The sequence below is a fragment of the Phocoena sinus genome, chromosome 7, assembly GCF_008692025.1.
Source record: "Phocoena sinus isolate mPhoSin1 chromosome 7, mPhoSin1.pri, whole genome shotgun sequence".
NCBI classification, from domain to species: Eukaryota; Metazoa; Chordata; class Mammalia; order Artiodactyla; family Phocoenidae; genus Phocoena; species Phocoena sinus.
Genome location: NC_045769.1, coordinates 292358 through 310494, shown reverse-complemented (window position 1 = coordinate 310494; position 18137 = coordinate 292358). Strand labels below are relative to the sequence as shown.

General features: G+C 48.7%; 1 protein-coding gene across 11 annotated transcripts in view; it reads left to right on the top strand.

The window, feature by feature from the left end:
- FARP2 (FERM, ARH/RhoGEF and pleckstrin domain protein 2) overlaps positions 1-18137 on the top strand; it is a 92794-nt gene that overhangs the window by 34046 nt on the left and 40611 nt on the right. For all 11 annotated transcript variants that reach the window (XM_032638625.1, XM_032638624.1, XM_032638623.1 and 8 more), the window contains 6 exons: positions 5143-5247; positions 6066-6108; positions 7514-7592; positions 9599-9696; positions 11293-11407; positions 16769-16916. In XM_032638625.1, coding sequence (XP_032494516.1) covers positions 5143-5247; positions 6066-6108; positions 7514-7592; positions 9599-9696; positions 11293-11407; positions 16769-16916 — 588 coding nt within the window. The remainder of the gene's footprint in view (positions 1-5142; positions 5248-6065; positions 6109-7513; positions 7593-9598; positions 9697-11292; positions 11408-16768; positions 16917-18137) is intronic.

Genomic DNA, 18137 nt, shown 5'->3' with positions numbered 1-18137 from the left:
ATTTAAATTTTGGTAGGTAGCTCCATCGTGAGCTCCACAGAGGTGGTCCCAGTTTGCTCGCATGGTCCCACAGGGGGTGCCTGTTTGCTATGCTCCTTGACATGGAGCTTTCAGACACTCTTGAGTTCTGCCCAGCTGATACACGAAAAGTGGGATCTCAGTGTAGTTTTGGTTTGCATATCTCTAATTATGTGTTTAAACGTCATTTAGGTTTCTGTTTTTGTGAACAGCCTGTCCTCTTGCCCATCTTTCTATTCCGTTGCAGTTCGGCATGTTTTAGAGAAGTCAGTAGCCCTCTGTGATGTGAGCTCTCAGAGTTCCCTGTTTGTCTTTGAAGAAGTCTTTTGACTCTACAGTGCTTCTTTCTGTGCAGAGGTTTTTATTTTGCGTTCAGTTTCTCAAGCCTCCTGTGATGGCTTTTAGCTGCTGGAGTGAAATGAAAACAGCCTCTCCCCATGTGGAGTACAAAACAGATTTACCTCACTGCAGTACTTTGATGGGTAGATATTTTTGTGTTTAGATATTTTATTCATCTTGAAATTATTATGCCAGATAAGGGTACAGCCTAGTTTTTTCCAGATGGATACCTAATAATATTTATTGAATAATCTGTTTTCCTCTCACTGATTGATTTGAAATGTCACTGTTACCAGACACTCCACTGTTTTATGTATTTGGGTATATTTCTTCACCTCCTACTCTATTCCATTGATTTGTCTGTGTGGACATATGCACCAGTACCAAATGTTTTAATTAGTTTTTCATCAGTTTGACTATCTGCTAAGGCTCATCCTCTCTTAATTTTCTTTTTCAGAATTTTCCTGACCATTCTTGCATTTTAAAAAATACATCAACTGTAGAATCAGCCTCTCAGGTTCCTTAAAGAATCCTCTTGGTACTTTTATTAGGGCCGCATGGAGTCTGTGGATTAATGGAAGGAAGCTTGACGTCTCCGCGGGTGTTTCTCTCCAAGAAGGTGGCGCCACCCACTTCTGCCCCTTGTTCAGTCCCCTGACAGTGTTTTTAAAATTTTCGCCGTAAGGCTTTCTTCTATTGTAAGTTTATTCCAAGATATTTCAGTTTTTTCATTGCTGTTACAAATGTGGTTGTTTCTTCCTCTCTATCCTGAGAAGCCTGGTGATATCCGTATAATAATTTTCCCCCATCACCTAACTGAATTTCCTCTTTTTTATAATAGTTTTCTAGTTGATGTTCTTGGATTTTCAAAGTAAAGTATCATACCTGCAAGTAATGACACCTTGCTTCCTCTTTTCCAGTTTTTTTGCCTCCCGTTGCTTCCTGTTTTGGTGCTGGCATTTAGAGTTAGTGATGGAATGTGCGGTTGTGGGCAGCCACCCCATCTTGTTAGATGTTAGGGAATCATGCCTCTCTTCCTATTTTATTAAGCATTGAATTTTATCAGATGCCTTCTCAGAGTTTCAGATTCTGGGAATAACCGTAGGATATTTTTCTGCAGGTTAATGTTAAATGTCCTAATGGTGTGTTGAATTATCCTCTCGCTCTTGAATAAGTTTACTTGGCTATGATGTGTCACTCTTTCTGTTTTTGCCAGGTTATGTTTGCTGATACTTTACTTGGGATGTTTCCACTGACATCCATAAGGAGGAATCTTTCTCTTGGGGGATGTGTGTGTATAGGTGGATTTGTTTGGAGTTTGGGGGTTCTTTTCCATAAAACAAATTTAAGGGATTCCCTCCCCCCCGCCCCGCCCCGCCATCTGTGTCACCGTGGATTGACTTAAGTATCTTTGGAGATGTCTGTGCCTTCATGGTTTGTGAAGACACCTGTTTCTGATGGTTTTTGTGGGAATTGATTATGTATTTCAGGACACACGGAGAATACAAAATTCTTTTTGTTACCTGAACATAGGCTAGTAATTGACTTGGAAAACTTTTTTAGTTTAGTAAAATTTATTCCAGGGCTTCCCTGGTGGCGCAGTGGTTGAGAGTCCGCCTGCCGATGCAGGGGACACGGGTTCATGCCCCGGTCCGGGAAGACCCCACATGCCGCGGAGCGGCTGGGCCCGTGAGCCATGGCTGCTGAGCCTGCGCGTCCGGAGCCTGTGCTCCGCAACGGGAGAGGCCACAACAGTGAGAGGCCCGCGTACCGCAAAAAAAAAAAAAAAAAAAAATTATTCCAATTCAGGAAGTTAAATATATATAGTTGTCCATTCAGGTCTGTGTATATGTGTGTATCATACATGAGCATTTATATACGCATACCCCCACATGTGTTTATGTGTGTCCGTATGTATATCCATGCATGTGTGTATGTATGTGTGTCCATTCTTGTGTGCATTATATATATATGTGTTTTCATGTATCCATAAATGTGTGTACATATGTGCATATACATACAAATACATGTGTAGCTCATGTGCTTTGTGCCCTGATTTACAGCCCCTGCCCTGGGTGTTGGGCGGTGCCAGGCAGCATTGTGTCGTGAGCAACCTCGTGTCACACACGTGCCGTGGTCGGTGCTCGTAGTCCCACTGGGACGGCCCCAGAGCAGAGCTCAGGCCACGCTCACTGCAGGTGGAGGGCTGGCCGGCGGGTAGTGGGGTGGGCGGCTCGGGTACGGCTGTGCCGCCTCCCGTCCGACCGCAGACGGGGTGGGGAGCCCAGGGCGGGTGAGAACCAGTGCCACCAGCGCCTTTTCCGGGGGCCGCGTGATGTGACCGTTGGGGGAGCTGGCAGAGGTCAAGGGCACCTTAGCGGGTTCTCAGTGGACACGCCTCCCCCCCTTAGGCCGACCCAACAGGGAGGTGTGCACCCAGCCCTGGGCGGGGGCTGGGAGTGGGACTGGGATGCCCTGGCCCATCCTGGGGGAGGCGTGACGTGGCTTTGAGAGGACTTCTGGGGGGTCAGACACCCAGGGGTCATGGGATCAGGGGTGGGTTGCAGCAGAATCTGTGATTTCTGACCGGTTAACCATGTAGGGGCCCCAGTGTGGGTGGTCCCTGCGGTGACACGGGGCCTGCAGGGCACTGCATGGCCTCCCCAGCACCCGCTCTGTCACAGGGAGCTCTACCGTGACGCTCTTAGGGACGATGTCATAGGAACGGACCCCAGCGAGACCTGCGTGTGTGTTCCCTACTAATTGTACTTTCAGCGTGAGGTCACACTGTAGCTCCCCTTCCTGTCCTGATGCGGTGCTCGTTCTGCTCTGTGATTCTCTGTGAGCTTCTGTTAGGACGAAGGGCGGGTTTTTATCCCTTCAAATAATAATTCTCATTTCAGGAGCCTTAGCACTTCCTGAGCACACGGAGAGAAAATCTAATGGTTAAATAGTGGACGTTTCCCTCCCCACCCACTTGTGTGTATTATATTTTAATTGTGAAAATAACATGTCTACTGATGAAAACTTTAGACGTTAATGACTAAGACAAGTTAATGATTGAGGTGAAAGTGGAAGTCCTTGTCTGCATCCCGCACTCTGTTCAGTCCCTGAGAGACACAGCGCACAGCCTTCCAGACCTGTTTCTGCTGCGTGTTAACAGAGGGTGTGTTCTATGAGAGGGAATCATACTGTGTAGAAATGGAAACCTTTCTTCCTGACTGAACTGTAGTCTTGACTTTATTCTGTGATGGTCCATACAGAATTTCTGTGTTCCTTTTAAGGGATGCGTAATTTTTTTTTCTTTTTTCCTTTTTTTTTTTTTGCGGTACGCGAGCCTCTCACTGCTGCGGCCTCTCCCGTTGTGGAGCACAGGCTCTGGACGCGCGGGCTCAGCAGCCATGGCTCATGGGCCCAGCCGCTCCGCGGCATGTGGGATCCTCCCGGACTGAGGCATGAACCCGTGTCCCCTGCATCGGCAGGCGGACTCTCAACCACTGCGCCACCAGGGAAGCCCAGGGATGCGTAATTTTTAATTAGGGCTACGCCATTACTCATTTTGCCAGTTCTTTGCTAGTCTGTCTTTGGTGTTTAGCTCTGTGCGGTTGTTTTGGACTATCTGTAGGAGGAAGTAGAAGCGGAGTTGCTGTGGCAAAGGTACATGTATACACTTCAGATTGGAAGGTGTTTTCACATTATCCCAGCAGTTGTGTGGCTGTCTTCCCATGGCCACGCCACTCACTCTTGGCATCATCATAACCTCTTTGATGGGTGAAAAGTGACACCTCACTGTTTTAATCTATTTTATTGCTAGAGGCCTTGAGTACCTTTTTGGGTTTTTTGTTTGTTTGGTTTTGGTTTTTTAAATATTTATTTAGGTTGCGCCGGGTCTTAGTTGTGGCATTGCAGACTCTTAGCTGCAGTATGCAGACTCTTAATTGTGGCCTGTGTGCTCTTACTTGCGGCATGCGTGCGGGATCTAGTTCCCTGCCCAGGAATCAAACCCGGGGCCCTCTGCACTGGGAGCATGGAGTCTTACCCACTGGACCACCAGGGAAGCCCCTTGAGTCCCTTTTTGTGTGCCTAAGGCCATCTGTATTGCTTCATGAGAGCAGCATGAGACATAAGTTATCATTGTTTCAGCATGATTCTAGTTTGTAACTTCGTTCAGTGTCTTTCTATTCAGAAATGTTTCATTTCTACTTAGCCGGATCTATCAATCTTTCCTTTGTGCTCCACTTAGGAGACTGTACTCAGCCCGAGATTATGGAAACGTTCTCCTCTGCCTTTAGTCCACTGGAATTTATCTTTGTGAGCAGAGTGGAGGGCCGGCTCCCCACCTGGTTTGTTGCCTAGTTCATGCTCTTCTCCCTGTGGGAAAGGCTGCCAGACGCTAAGTTATCCACGGGATCTCATGCAAACATGAACTATGAGACTCACCGTTTTAGTAAATATCAGAATTGTTGGATAAAATGTTTACTGAGGCTAAAAATGGTTCCTGCCACCTTAAAGTTACAAAGAAATGTGACTCCACACACTCTGAGAAAGTAAAATTGAGGAGTTTTTAGCTTTATTGATGCATCAGTTTCTGAGCACAGAGCCTCAGGTTCATCTGTTTGCTTTGTGACAGTTTGTGAGCCTTGTCAGAAGGGAAAGCGAAGCAAGAAGTTAAATATAATAAAGTTTTGCGTGTGGGAAGGGACTTTATGCCACAGTGTTCGTAAATCTTTGTTGTCTAAAGTCGTGTAACCCTCCTCGTGTTTCTTCTCGTCTGTCTCACCACAGCCTAAATGCTATGGCCAGGTGTTACTGACCCAGGTGTGGAAGCGCTTGAATCTGATAGAATGTGACTACTTCGGCTTGGAGTTTCAAAACGTCCAGTCCTGCTGGGTATGTGCTTCTCATCTGCTTTTGGAGACAGGCTACAGGTGGGCTGCAGGTCTTGTGATGGTGCATCCGGGCCAGAGACCTCTGAGGACCTCCTGGCATGACAACAAGCAGGGCACATTGTTATTATCAAAGCTGTGCTAGTAAAGGATTTTATTTACAGCTGTAGGGAATATATTTGCCTTCTACCTAAGCCTGGAGTGGCATCCCCCCTAATTTTTTTCAATCTACTAGCACATGTGCCAAGGAAATCCTTTCTTCATAAGTTATCAAAGCTGCAGAGTATATGGTGTGTGATGACCATTTCAGGAGTGGATTTTGAGCAAACTGCTTTACTAAGCTTGTTATGCCTCATTGCACTTAACAGGTGAACCATGAAAGTGTGGAACTGTTTCAAAGAAACCAAATGAACCCATTAGTTCAAAAAGCACGTCAGCACTGTAGAGCCCCTTTCTACCCCCGTCGCACAGTAACCCTCTCATCAGCTCGCTGTTTACAGAGGCCGCAGGTGGCCGATACTTGTTTGGTCTTAACAGATACCAGCCCCAGCACGCACACACAGAGCTCTGGGTGCCGGTCCTGTGCACAGCCACAGCAGCCTCTGTGACGGGGTGGTTAGCAGCACACTGTTCTACGCCTCCCAAAGCGTGCCCTGCTGTACTCTGTTATATCAGGATTCGACGTGTGTCTAAGAGCAGCAGGGCCAAAATACTCCTGCCTTAAATATCTCCCTTAATTATAAATATTTGCGTTTTGTAACATTCTTATTAAATAGAGAAATAATTTAATGGATTTGATATCTTTTCTTAAATCCTCTTTAGATCTGGCTTGAACCTATGAAACCCATCGTTAGACAAGTACGAAGTAAGTCCTTTTCTTTTAACTCTTTAAAGCTCTGCTCACTTAAGATGCTTTGTCCTTGACTGTCCAAATTCAAGGCACGTTCGGACGATCGTGGTCGTCACCACTCTGGGCAGCAGCAAAGTGACACCAGCAGCAGGAGAACTTGGAGGTCACTTTGCCGTTTAGCTTTAAACTGTAAGACGTGGAGGGTGGGGCGTCGTTTAACTCAGTTCTCAGTTACTTGCCTCAAATTTGGAAGAAATAGGATATGCTGCTCGATATTGCCTTCATTTTTGGCCAAAAATAAGTGTGCAGTTTCTAAGTTATGAAAAGACATACGGGGTGAAATCTCTAGTCCTGAATTCACCTGTAAGTTTTCTAGGACTAAATTGAGGAGAAGAGGTTGTATGGAAGGGACTTTAGTTCACTGATAAGCAAAGGCCATTTCGGTTGCCATAGCAGTTTAGCAAAACAGTTCTTCTTTTCTTGTGGTGGAAATCACGTGGCTGTGTTATTATAAAATTTCAATAAAGCTAAAATACTCAGATAAGCTAATATCCTACACTTTTTCTTTACAGGAATCAGGTTTTTCTAGTTCAGTATAGTGAATGATAACATTTTTCTTTCACTAAAGTATATAAGGATTTCAAAAATAATGGCCTTTTTTTTTTTTTTTTTTTTTTTTTTTGCGGTATGCGGGCCTCTCACTGTTGTGGCCTCTCCCGTTGTGGAGCAACAGGCTCCGGATGCACAGGCTCAGCAGCCATGGCTCACAGGGGCAGCCGCTCCACGGCATGTGGGATCTTCCCGGACCGGGGCGCGAACCCGTGTCCCCTGCATCGGCAGGCGGACTCAACCACTGCGCCACCAGGGAAGCCCTTATTATTAATTTTTTTTTTTGGCCTTGCCGCATGGCTTACAAGATTTCATTTCCCCAACCAGGGATCATACCCAGACCCTGGCAGTGAAAGCCCGGAGTCCTAACCACTAGGCCACCAGGGAACTCCCAGGCTTTTAAAATTATTACTATGACTAATAGTATAAACACCTTTATTTTTTAATCACTTTTTTACTCCTAAAATATAAAGAAGAATACATTTTAAGATTTTAATGTGCAGTTTCCTGCTTGTTTTTAGGGTTTCTTTTAGTAATCTCTACTTAAAGCAAAAGTTTTCAATTTTTTCTTTGCTATATGTGACTGGTACTTAGGACTAACAGTTTCATGCAGAGGAAATTTCTTAACATCCTCTTACTTGAAAAGATTTGCTTTAACAGTCCATTTGAAAGCACTAGCTCAATCACACCAGAATATGCAGAAAGAGCAAACACACAGTGTGACCTTGTGTGTGGACTTTAAATTTTTCTTTTATAGCAAACACACAGTGTGACCTTGTGTGTGGACTTTAAATTCTTCTTCTCTTTATAGGGCCAAAGAATACAGTGCTTCGCCTAGCAGTGAAATTTTTCCCACCTGATCCGGGTCAGCTGCAAGAAGAATATACACGGTAAAGAGCGTGACTGACCCAGAGCTGCCGTGGGCAGGGTCCTCCTTCACCTGTGTCCCCGACAGCAGCTGCGCTTTACCTAAGCACCTGGTCAGGGTTGTTTATTCAAAGAACGAGCCTAGTGTCTGTGTCAAAGCTGTAACCAAGGTGTCATAGTTTTGCATTTTCACTCTTGCACAGACACAAGTGCAAATAGGGTTTGGAGGAAAGGTTATGGCACGAATTTGAGAATTAAAACTGGCGTTTGAGGGCACTGCTGAACAGATACTCTCCATAGATCATCTATGCCTGCGCATGAAGTCGGTAGGAATTTCGCCCGTTCCTTTACTGTTTTAACCAACAAAATACACTTACTTGGGAGTGTCCTCATGAATATATGGAGCAGAAATACTTTAGGTGATTTCTTTTCTGCTACGCTTGTCAATTCACGATTGATTCTTTGAAAGAAAATGTTTGCAGTTGTTTCATCTGGGCAATAAGATTATGGAAGTGGTTTTTTTCCTTGTGTTTTATGCACTGATTTTATCATGAGGAATAAAGCAAAAACCTAAAAATCAGCTCAAAACCCGGAGTCAGAAGTTAGATGAGAGAGAGCTATGATAATGCAGTAGTAACAGAGTAGCTTCCTGACCAAATGTGGATCCATACCTGGGTCCTCAGAGTCTTAGAACCTCTGCTTAGAAGGTGTTTGCCAACCGCTTCTGAATCACAAAGTCATAGACTCAGCTGCGAGGACACGTAGAGACCGCAAGGCTCTAGTCTCTCATCTTTACGGGTTAGGAGCTGAACCCCAGGACGGCAGAAAGCACCTTACGAGTGAGCACAGAGCTTGTCTTAATAGTGTATTAAACACCTCACATTTACCAGGAAGTCCCTTTTGAGAGAATCACTTTTTATTCCTAGACAATGGTGAGTAACAGGAAGTGTTAACCTAATTCCGTGTCCTGGGTCCAAGCCGGGTTTATGCAAAAGGTCATCTTTTTATTTATAAAAAAACTGCATGTTTGTGGTAAAAGAAGAAAAACTTTAAAGTTATGTAGAGTAAAAAGTCAGCGTTCCTCTTCACTCCCTGCCCACCCACCCTTCCCAGAAGTGTTAACGCTCGGACGTGAGTCTTCCAGATGAATTCACAGCGGTATGCCAGTAGACGTGGGGCTTTAAAGTCATTATTTTACAAAACAGTATCAACTCTACACAGAGAACTGCAGGTTGAGTTTCTTTTTCCCCCACATATCCATGGCATGCCATGGATGTCTTTCCGTATTAGTATGTATGGCTGTAACCTAATTTATTTAGCCAGTCTCATGTTAGTGCAAATTTAGATTGTTTCTAGTTTTTCTTTGCTGTAATGCTGCAAATAAACATGCTTGTCCACATATCTTTGTGAACTCTGGAAGTGTTTCTGTAGAAAAGTTCATAGGGGTGGGATTGCTTAAGGCCAAGGGTGTGTACATTCCAAGTTTAAGAGAGCACAGCAAACGCTGACGGCTCACGCTGGAGTGGACCCCCAAAGCACCTGGAGCATATATGTGCTTGGGGATTATTTGCTCATGGAATAAATGAATATATAAATAGTTTCTGTTACATTCTCACCAGTTAATTCAAGACTACCTGTTTCTCAGATTCTAGCCAAGCCCAAACATTATCCATTTGCCTTAAAGCTTCATAGACACACTTGAAGCTTCGCCTTCATTGGCTATTTCTGCTACTTCACACAAAATCGCGAGTGCAGTTTTGTGTGTGTTAACAGAAGTGGCACGAATTTGTGAGCTTCCCCCTTGACGGTGTGGCTCCAGGTGATCTGGTGCCCTGGGCTATGGTGCGCCCGGCGTGTGGACCGCCCGCCGTGTGGACGTGCTGAGCTCTGTGGTGCTGGGCCTCCTGCGACTGCCCTTGCTCGCCGTCTGCTCTGGTGTGACCTGGGGCTGTGTGTCCTCCTGAGACAGACGTGGGAAGTGTGTTCAGAAGCTTTGGAGCTGATCTCTGTGCTTGGAACTCCCTCCTAGATACTTGTTTGCCCTGCAACTCAAGAGAGACCTTCTGGAGGAGCGTCTGACCTGCACGGACACCACGGCTGCCCTCCTGGCGTCCCACCTCCTGCAGGGTGAGTGTCCCGCTGGCCCGCGCTCACACGGGATGGCTGCGCCTGTGGCTGACTCACCTGCCCCAGGCTGGGCACCGGCAAAGGAAGGGTGGTTCAGTTTGCAGGTTTTTCTGAAGGGCTGAGGGTTAACTTCCCACCTGGGAGGGGAGACAGGCCACGCGTCCTCCCCGCGGTCTCACGTGGCCCTCAGACCTCCAGTGGGGGGGGCCAGGCAGCACCCCGACTCTGGGGAGAGCGTCACAGCCCCCGTGACAAGTCAGGCGTCAGTCCCCGAAGGACAAAGGAAGCCCTTCAGTATCTCAGAGCGGGAGGTGGTTTGAGCGCCATGGTGACTTCAGGCATGACCTGGGAGAAGCGTAAGAGAGGAGGGTCTGGAGAGCAGGTGCGCTCTTCGCCCGGGCTCTCCAGCCCCGCCCCCCACCGCAGGACAGGCAGAAGGAAATCCCTGCTTGGCTTCTGGACTAGAGGCTGGACCGCATCTTCCTGGCATAGAACGAATACTCCTGAAATTTGAACTCAGGAAGTATGATATAGAGAGGTTCCAGGATTTCAGGAGCTTCTAAGTTAATGGGTTAGGGTGCATTTACTTGGTCCTTCCCCGACTCACCTTCTCCAGGGGGCAGATTTTACCGGAGGTTTGCCGTCCTGCACAACGGGACCCGTTCACACCCATAGGCACAGGTGTCGAAGTGGCTTAGTCATCTGTGATTTGTCCCGAGGCCCTCTCAGGCAGCAGGTGGCTTCTCAGTGCGGACAGCCTTCGGCAGTGCCTCTTGCTGAGGGCTCTGCACAGCTGATTATCTTAGAACAGCCCGTGTGCCTGTGAGTTCCCCCGTGGAAGTGCGCTACTTAGACCGAAGGGTGAAAGAGCCACGACAGCCAGATGCCGTGTAGGATTCTGACCGCTGCTGCTGAAACGTGAACGGGTTCTGCGGCTCGGATGGAGCAGCAGATGGGTGGCCTTGTCCTTGCCTGGGTGGTGCTGCCGGGGTTATGCATGAGAATGTCCCGTTCTGTAGAAAACACACACCAAGCTGTGACCCTGTGCACGCAGCTTTTCTGTGATTTGAGACTGTCTCAAAACAAAGTACGTTGCTTAAAATTATTGGGCTTTAACTACTATTTTGAAAATATGTGTGGCCTTAAAATACATGAAATTAGAAAGAAACATTCACTGTTCCTCAAGAATTTGAGAGGGCCTGAAGGAAGAAACAATTTAAAATACATTATCTTGAAACAAAATAAAGGACCTTATGCTGGTCACAGTAGTCTTGAGACAACTTACAGAGAAAACGTTTAAAACATAGCAAACAGGGTATAAAGCTCAGAGTTTCCCTCCCTGGAGCCGCTCACCAGCGTCTTTCCTCTCCAAGACTCAGAAAGAATTCTCTTCGCCTGCCTTTATGTTTGCCTTGAACGGCATAAAATATGTGGAAAAATAAAATGCAACATTTTGTTTATTTAAGGGATATGTTTTTTTGCTACAGATTTAGGATAATTTTCTTCTGCTTTTAATTTACGCACTTGCACGCACAGACGCTTGTATTTTTCTTCATGTAAACATGAGAAAGACCGCCTGTTACTTTCCCGTCTTAGCGGAAATAGGAGATTACGAAGAGGCGCTGGTCCGGGAGCACCTGCGGGCCCACGAGTACCTGCCGGGCCAGGAGCGGGCCCTGGAGCGGATCCTGGAGCTCCATCGGGGACACGCGTGAGTCGGCGCCACCGGACGTCGGGGCAGTCGGCTGGCCGGGCGGGACTCCGTCCACAGGCCGCTTCGGGACAGGCTGGGAGGGTGCCCGGGCCCCGGGCAGTGCTGGCGTCCCTCCGTAAGTTGGGGGGCAGTGGACGGGGTCCCGCACTGGCTGCGCCCAGTCCTCAGGTGTCGGGGGGGCGGGATGGTTCCTGCTGCAGCCCTGCTGCCTGGCTTCCCTAAGGCTTGACGCTGGGATGAGGTGAGGGCGACCCGGAGGAAGAGGGGAAGAGAGATGGGGAGGCCGTGAGAAGGGCTGGCGGCCCCGGGCCCCGGGGGTTGTGAGCTTGAGTTCACCAAAGGGAGAGCTCGATGGGGAGGGGTCCTGGAGGACTGGGCCCCCCTCGTGGGGGAGCCTGCTGCGAGGTGAGCGTGCTGACGTCGCATGCAGGGCGGGCGTTGGGCAACGCAGACCCAGGCTTCAGCCCTCGAGGATGCCCTTCCCTGTGGGGCCGTGCGCTTTTCCATGCCTTCACCGCTCAGAGCCACCAGCGGGCCTTTGTGTGCCTGGCTCGGGGTGGCACTGTCTGTACAGATGTGTCACTTGTGGCACGTGGGCTGCAGTGCCAGGCAGAGCCCACTCTGCGGGGAGGATGGGGTTCAGGAGGACCGTGAGGGTGCCGGCAGAGGCAGCAGCCTGGGGGTGGGGGGCACGGCCCCCAAGGTTCTAGGAGCCAGTAATAGCCCCAGCTGCTGGCGGGAGGCTGCACGTGACCCCGCGGTGCCACGCGTGCCCTGGGCTCTGGGCCCCCCTTCGTCACGGAGCCAAGGCCTGAGCTCCGTCTTGGGTGTGGTAGTTTGGGGCACCGCTCGGCGTCCGAGCCGTGCACACGGGGCCACCCTTTCCCAGACGCGGCCTCAGCGCGCACCTGGCCCTTAGGGCTCTGGCCCCGCTTCCTAGAGCCCCTCGGCGTGGCCTCTTTCGAGGCTGCCTTGGTTCTCGCTGGCGGCGGGGGAATGCGCCGCACCCCATGTCACACCCAGACCCCGAGGACCAGCCGAGCAGAGGGCCGGCCCCCGCCCCGTGCCAGCCTGAGTGAGTCCCCGGTCTGCCCCAAAGGGGACGGTCACCTGTGTGGGATTTGCTCCTAGTGTTGGGGGCAGGGTCCCCTTCCTGCCAGGACACACAGGGCCGGAGCTGGGCACCCATGGAGGGTCGGGTGGCCGCAGTGTGAAGCGTCCCACCTGGGCAGTGGCGACGGGGCAGGGGTGGAGCCAAAGCGCACTGTGCAGGGTGAGGCAGGCGGGGCGGGGCCACGCGGGAGGCGGGCGGGGGGGGGGGGGGGGGGGGGAGGAGGCGGGGCGGGGCCAGGACGCACCCCTGGAGGATGGGGGTGGGGAGAGGCCCCACAGGCCGTGAGAAGGAGGCCCTCAGGACAGGGCCACGAGCAGCCAGAGGAAGGAAGACAACCTGGGGCCGCGGACCCCAGGGAAGAGTGCTTCAGGATGGGGACCACAGCCCCGTGGGAGAGGCTCACTGCCGGGCCCGGTGGGTGGGGGTTCATGACGTGACCCCCCCCCCCATGCATGGGGAGGCCGGTGGGACGGTGACCAGTCTATGCTCAGTCACACTGAGAACCCGCCTTGAGGGGAGTAAAGCACCAGACCTGAGAGGTGGCTCCACGCCTGCACGTCCTGTGTTCGTATGCACATGTGCACGTGTTTGTAAGTGTTGCAGATATCTCTAAAGTTTGTGTGGAGACACAAAAGACCCCAAATAGCCAAAATAATCTTGAGAAAGAAGAACAAAGCTGGAGGGATCACTCCCTGATTTCAAACAACTACACAGCTACAGCCATCAAAACGGGAAGGAAGTGGCATAAAAACAGACACAGATCAATGGAACAGGACAGAGAGCCCAGAAATGAGCCCACACACTTGTGGGTGAGTGAAAAGAAACAAGACTAGACAATGGGGAAAAGACAACCTCTTGAATAAACAGCATTGGGAAACTGGACAGCCACACATGAAAGAATCAAACTGGACCCCTTTTTCACACCATATACAAAAAATAAACTCAAAATGGATTAAAAACTTACATGTAAGGGGACTTCCCTTGTGGCACAGTGGGTAAGACTCCACGCTCCCAATGCAGGGGGCCCAGGTTCCATCCCTGGTCAGGGAACTAGATCCCACACCACTAAGAGTTCACGAGCCGCAACTAAGGGGCCTGGCTGCCGCAACCAAATAACTAATATAATAAATAAATGTTTTTAAAAGATGACTTACATGTAACACCTGAAACCATAAAACTCCTAGAAGAAAACAGGCAGTATATTTTTTGACGCGGGTCTTAGCAATACAGTTGACTGTTGAACAACATATGCGTGAACTGGGTGAGTCCCCTTATACAAGGACCGTTTTCCGTAGTAGATGCTACATACTACGTGGTCTTAGGTGGGTTGAATTCTCAGACGTAGAACCTCGGATACAGAGGGCTGGCTGTAACTTACGTGCAGAGGCTCGGTGCCCCTAACCCCCGAGTTGTTCAGGGTCAACTATGTTTTTGTTTGGATCTGTCTCCTTAGGCAAGGGAAACAAAAGCAAAAATAAACAAATGGGACCTAATAAAACCAAAAACTTCTGCACAGCAAAGGAAACCATCAACAAGACAAATGGCCACCTACTGAATAGAAGATATTTGCAAATTATATGTCTGCAAAAATATACAAAGAACTCATACAGCTCAACATGAAAAAGGCAAACAACTTGATTAAAAGCTGGGCAGAGGACCTGAAGAGACATGTTTCTAAAGAAGACAGACAGATGGCCAACAGACACATGAAAATATGCTCACCCTCACTAATCATCAGGGGAGTGCACATCAAAACCACCATGAGACACCACCGCACACCCGTCAGAATGGCTGTCATCAGAAAGACAAGCAATGAGTCCGCAGACGAATGGGTAAAGAAGACGTGGTATGTATTGTGCAGTGGAGCACTACTCAGCCATAAAAAAGGCAGAAACTTTGCCGCTTGCAGCAGCCTCTGTGGGCCGGGGCGCATTGCGCTGAGTGAAAGAAGCCAGACAGAGAATGAGAAATGCTGCACAATCTCACTTACGTGTGGAGTCTGAAAACGCAGCAGACTAGTAAACATAACAAAAAAGAAACCAACTCAGATGTAGAGAACAAACTGCTGGTTACTCATGGGGAGAGGGAAGCGGGGAGGGGTGAGATAGGGGTAGGGGATTAAGAGGTACAGACTACTAAGTATAAAACAGATAAGCTACAAGGATGTACTATACACATAAGGAATAGAGCCAGTATTTTATAATAACTATAAATGGAGTATATAACCTTTAAAAATTGTGAGTCATTATATTGAACACCTATAGCTTATATAACATTGTACATCAACTGTACTTCGAGAGAAAAAAAAGACAAGAGAGGACTTCCCTAGTGGTCCAGAGGTCCGTGCTCCCAGTGCAGGGGGCCCAGGTTCAATCCCTGGTCGGGGAACTAGATCCACATGCCACAACTAAGAGCCCACATGCCGCAGCAAAGATCCTGCGTTGCCACAAATAAGACCCAGAGCAGCCAAAATAAATAAATAATAAATGAATATTTTTTTAAAAAAGACAAGAAATAAGTGTTGGCAAGGATGTGAAGAAAAGGGAACCCTTGTGCACTGTTGGTGGGAATGAAAATTGCTGCAGCCACTATGGAAAATAGTATGGAGCTTCCCCTCAAAATTAAAAATAGACTCAATACTCTCTAATGGCCTATATGGGAAAAGAATCGAAAAAAGAGTAGATATATTAGATTCACTTTGCTGTACACCTGAAACTAACACAACATTGTAAATCAGCTCTACTCCAATTTTTAAAAAAAATTAAAATCAATAAATAAAAATTAAAAATAGAGCTACCGTATGATCCAGCAATTCCACTCCTGGGTATTTACCCAAAGAAAAGAGAAACACTAACTCGAAAAGATATGCACCCCAGTATTCATAGCAGCATAATTTACAATAGCCTAGATACAGAAGCAGTGCCCATCAATAGACGAATGGGTAAATAAGATGTGGTGGATATACAATGGAATCATCATCTAGTTGAAGATGATTTATTCAAATGCAAGTTAATAGATGTCTATATCAACTTCAGAGAACAGACATTTTAGTCAAAGAATGGAAATCACAAGAATGGCATAACGCAAACAGTTGTGTTATTCCTTAAAGATCCAAAAACTCAGGCATTCAGAAGTAAGAAGAAAAAAAGAGTTGTTAATGGAACATCCCACATGGAGTGTTTGGGACTTACCTGAGCGTCACGCCTTGGAGCTGCTCGGCGCCATGTGGGCCACGTGCGAGGCGTCAATAAAACCAATTGTTGTGGTGATTATATTTTTATTCATTTTGATAATTTCTTCTTCTTTTTTTGCGGTACACGGGCCTCTCACTGTTGTGGCCTCTCCCGTTGTGGAGCACAGGCTCCGGACGTGCAGGCTCAACGGCCATGGCTCATGGGCCCAGCCGCTCCACGGCATGTGAGATCCTCCCGGACCGGGGCACGAACCCGTGTCCGCTGCATCGGCAGGCAGACTCTCAACCGCTGCGCCACCAGGGAAGCCCCAATATGTAATATTCTTAATATTTATGAGAATATTTAGCTGTAACTGAGTAAGTAGTCACTTTTTTAGCAAAATATTTTTATATAAATTTTATTTATTTTTATTTTTTTGCGGTACACGGGCCTCTCACTGTTGTGGCCTCTCCCATTGCGGAGCACAGGCTCCGGACGCACAGGCTCAGCAACCATGGCTCACGGGCCCAGCCGCTTCACGGCATGTGGGATCTTCCCGGACGGGGGCACGAACCCGTGTCCCCTGCATCGGCAGGCGGACTCTCAACCACTGCGCCACCAGGGAAGCCCAATAATTTCATTTTTATAAAAGTGTATTCTAATGGTTAGAATTGCACTTTTTGAAAATAGTTTTTTAAAGTTTTGAAATGGGTTTAATGAGATACTAGAGTTATCTGTGGTATTTCCTTTATTTACTATTTGTCTCTGCACATAATGTTTGCACATTACTTTGTATTAAGACAAAATTATAAGGCTGAACATCTAATGAGTGCAAAGAAAACATTTGACCCACTAGGAAATGGATTACAGAATAGAAGCAAGCGGACGTTTCCGTGGCCTGTGTGCGGTGTTTTGTTTGATGTGTGTACATAAACATACAGTGAGTGACCGACCCTCTGAAGAACAGAGCCTCCTTTGTTGGTTTGTTTCTGTGGTCTGTTTTCCTGGTCGCTTCTGTCCTGTGTTTCGGCTCTTTCAGGAGTGCTGTGATCATGCTGTCTTTTATTACAGGGGCCAGACGCCTGCGGAGTCGGATTTCCAGGTGCTGGAAATTGCCCGGAAGCTGGAAATGTACGGCATCAGGTTTCACACGGCCTCTGACAGGGAGGGGGCCAAGATCAACCTGGCCGTTTCCCACATGGGCGTCCTCGTCTTCCAGGTAGGAGGGCGGCTGTGCTGTGGCTTCTTGGGGTTGTTTTACGTTTGCTGGGAAGTCTTGGTTGCTGAATCTGTCTTAGACTTGGAGGAAGAGCTTTGCGGACCCTCCGATCCGACCTCTCACCCGTTAGAGAAGTTGTCTTCTTGTCCTGGACTCACTGTCACGGGGCCCACGGCCCGCAGGGCCCTCAGTCACGTCCCACTGTCCTTCTAACGTTGACAGAAGGTCGCCCCCGTCGAACCTCAAGCCTGGCTCTGGCTGCCCTGTAGGGCGGCGTCCACCCCCGCGGGGAGGCCGCTGCCCTGTGGGGTCTCCGCCACGGGTCCCAGTCACCGTTCAAAGCACAAGACAGAACAGCCTGGGGACCCTCCGAGGGCAGTGCTAGGGTTCCCGGGGATGTGTGCGGTAGCGGCGTTCAGATGGGTGAGTGTTACATAAAGGGCCACTGAGTCGTGTTTGTGGTGAATGTCCTTGTGCCGGGCCGTGGGGTGTGACGCGCCTGGAAAGAGCTGCCAGGGCGCCGGCCTGCAGCTCCGGAGCCCACGCCTCGCCAGGTGCTCCCGCCTCCCCTCCAGGAGCTGCCTGCTCCCGGCCCGTGGAGTCGGGTGCCTCCGGTGGAACGTGGTGCCCAGGGTTGGCAGTGGCGCTCTTGGCGCCCGGCTGGCTTTGCGGCTCTTCCCGCTGTGGCCCGTCTTCGCTGCCGGCGCCTGAAGCAGCTGGTCTGATCCAGGCCTCCCTGATCAAGGACACTTTGTTTCTTCTGCTTTTCCTTTCTCTTTCTCAACTTAGCCAGCAAATTTCAATTTCCCGTAGGAAAAAAAATTAATTTTGCGTTTAGAATGTCAGTTCTGTTACATTCCACCTGAAATCCAGGCCCTTTGAGTGGTGTCCAGGGCCTCCCACACCCGCTCCCTTTGATGGCGGTTCCTACCTGGCACAGAGGGGAGATCACGTCCCTCAGGATCAAGCTGTTGTCATTTCTCCAGAAAAGGACAAATAATTTATGACCAGAAGAAACCGCAAAAGCATGAGGTTAGAGACTTGATATGAAAGGCGGCAGATTGAATTCATTTCCACTCCCTCAAAATCCCCACCGGCATGACCGTTAAGGAATTTTTTTTTAACCTTACATCAGTAAGAACAAAGAATGGAAAAGGAAACCACAGAAAACAAGGACTATCGCCAGAGTCTGGGGAGTAGGGAAGCAGACCCTGACGGCCC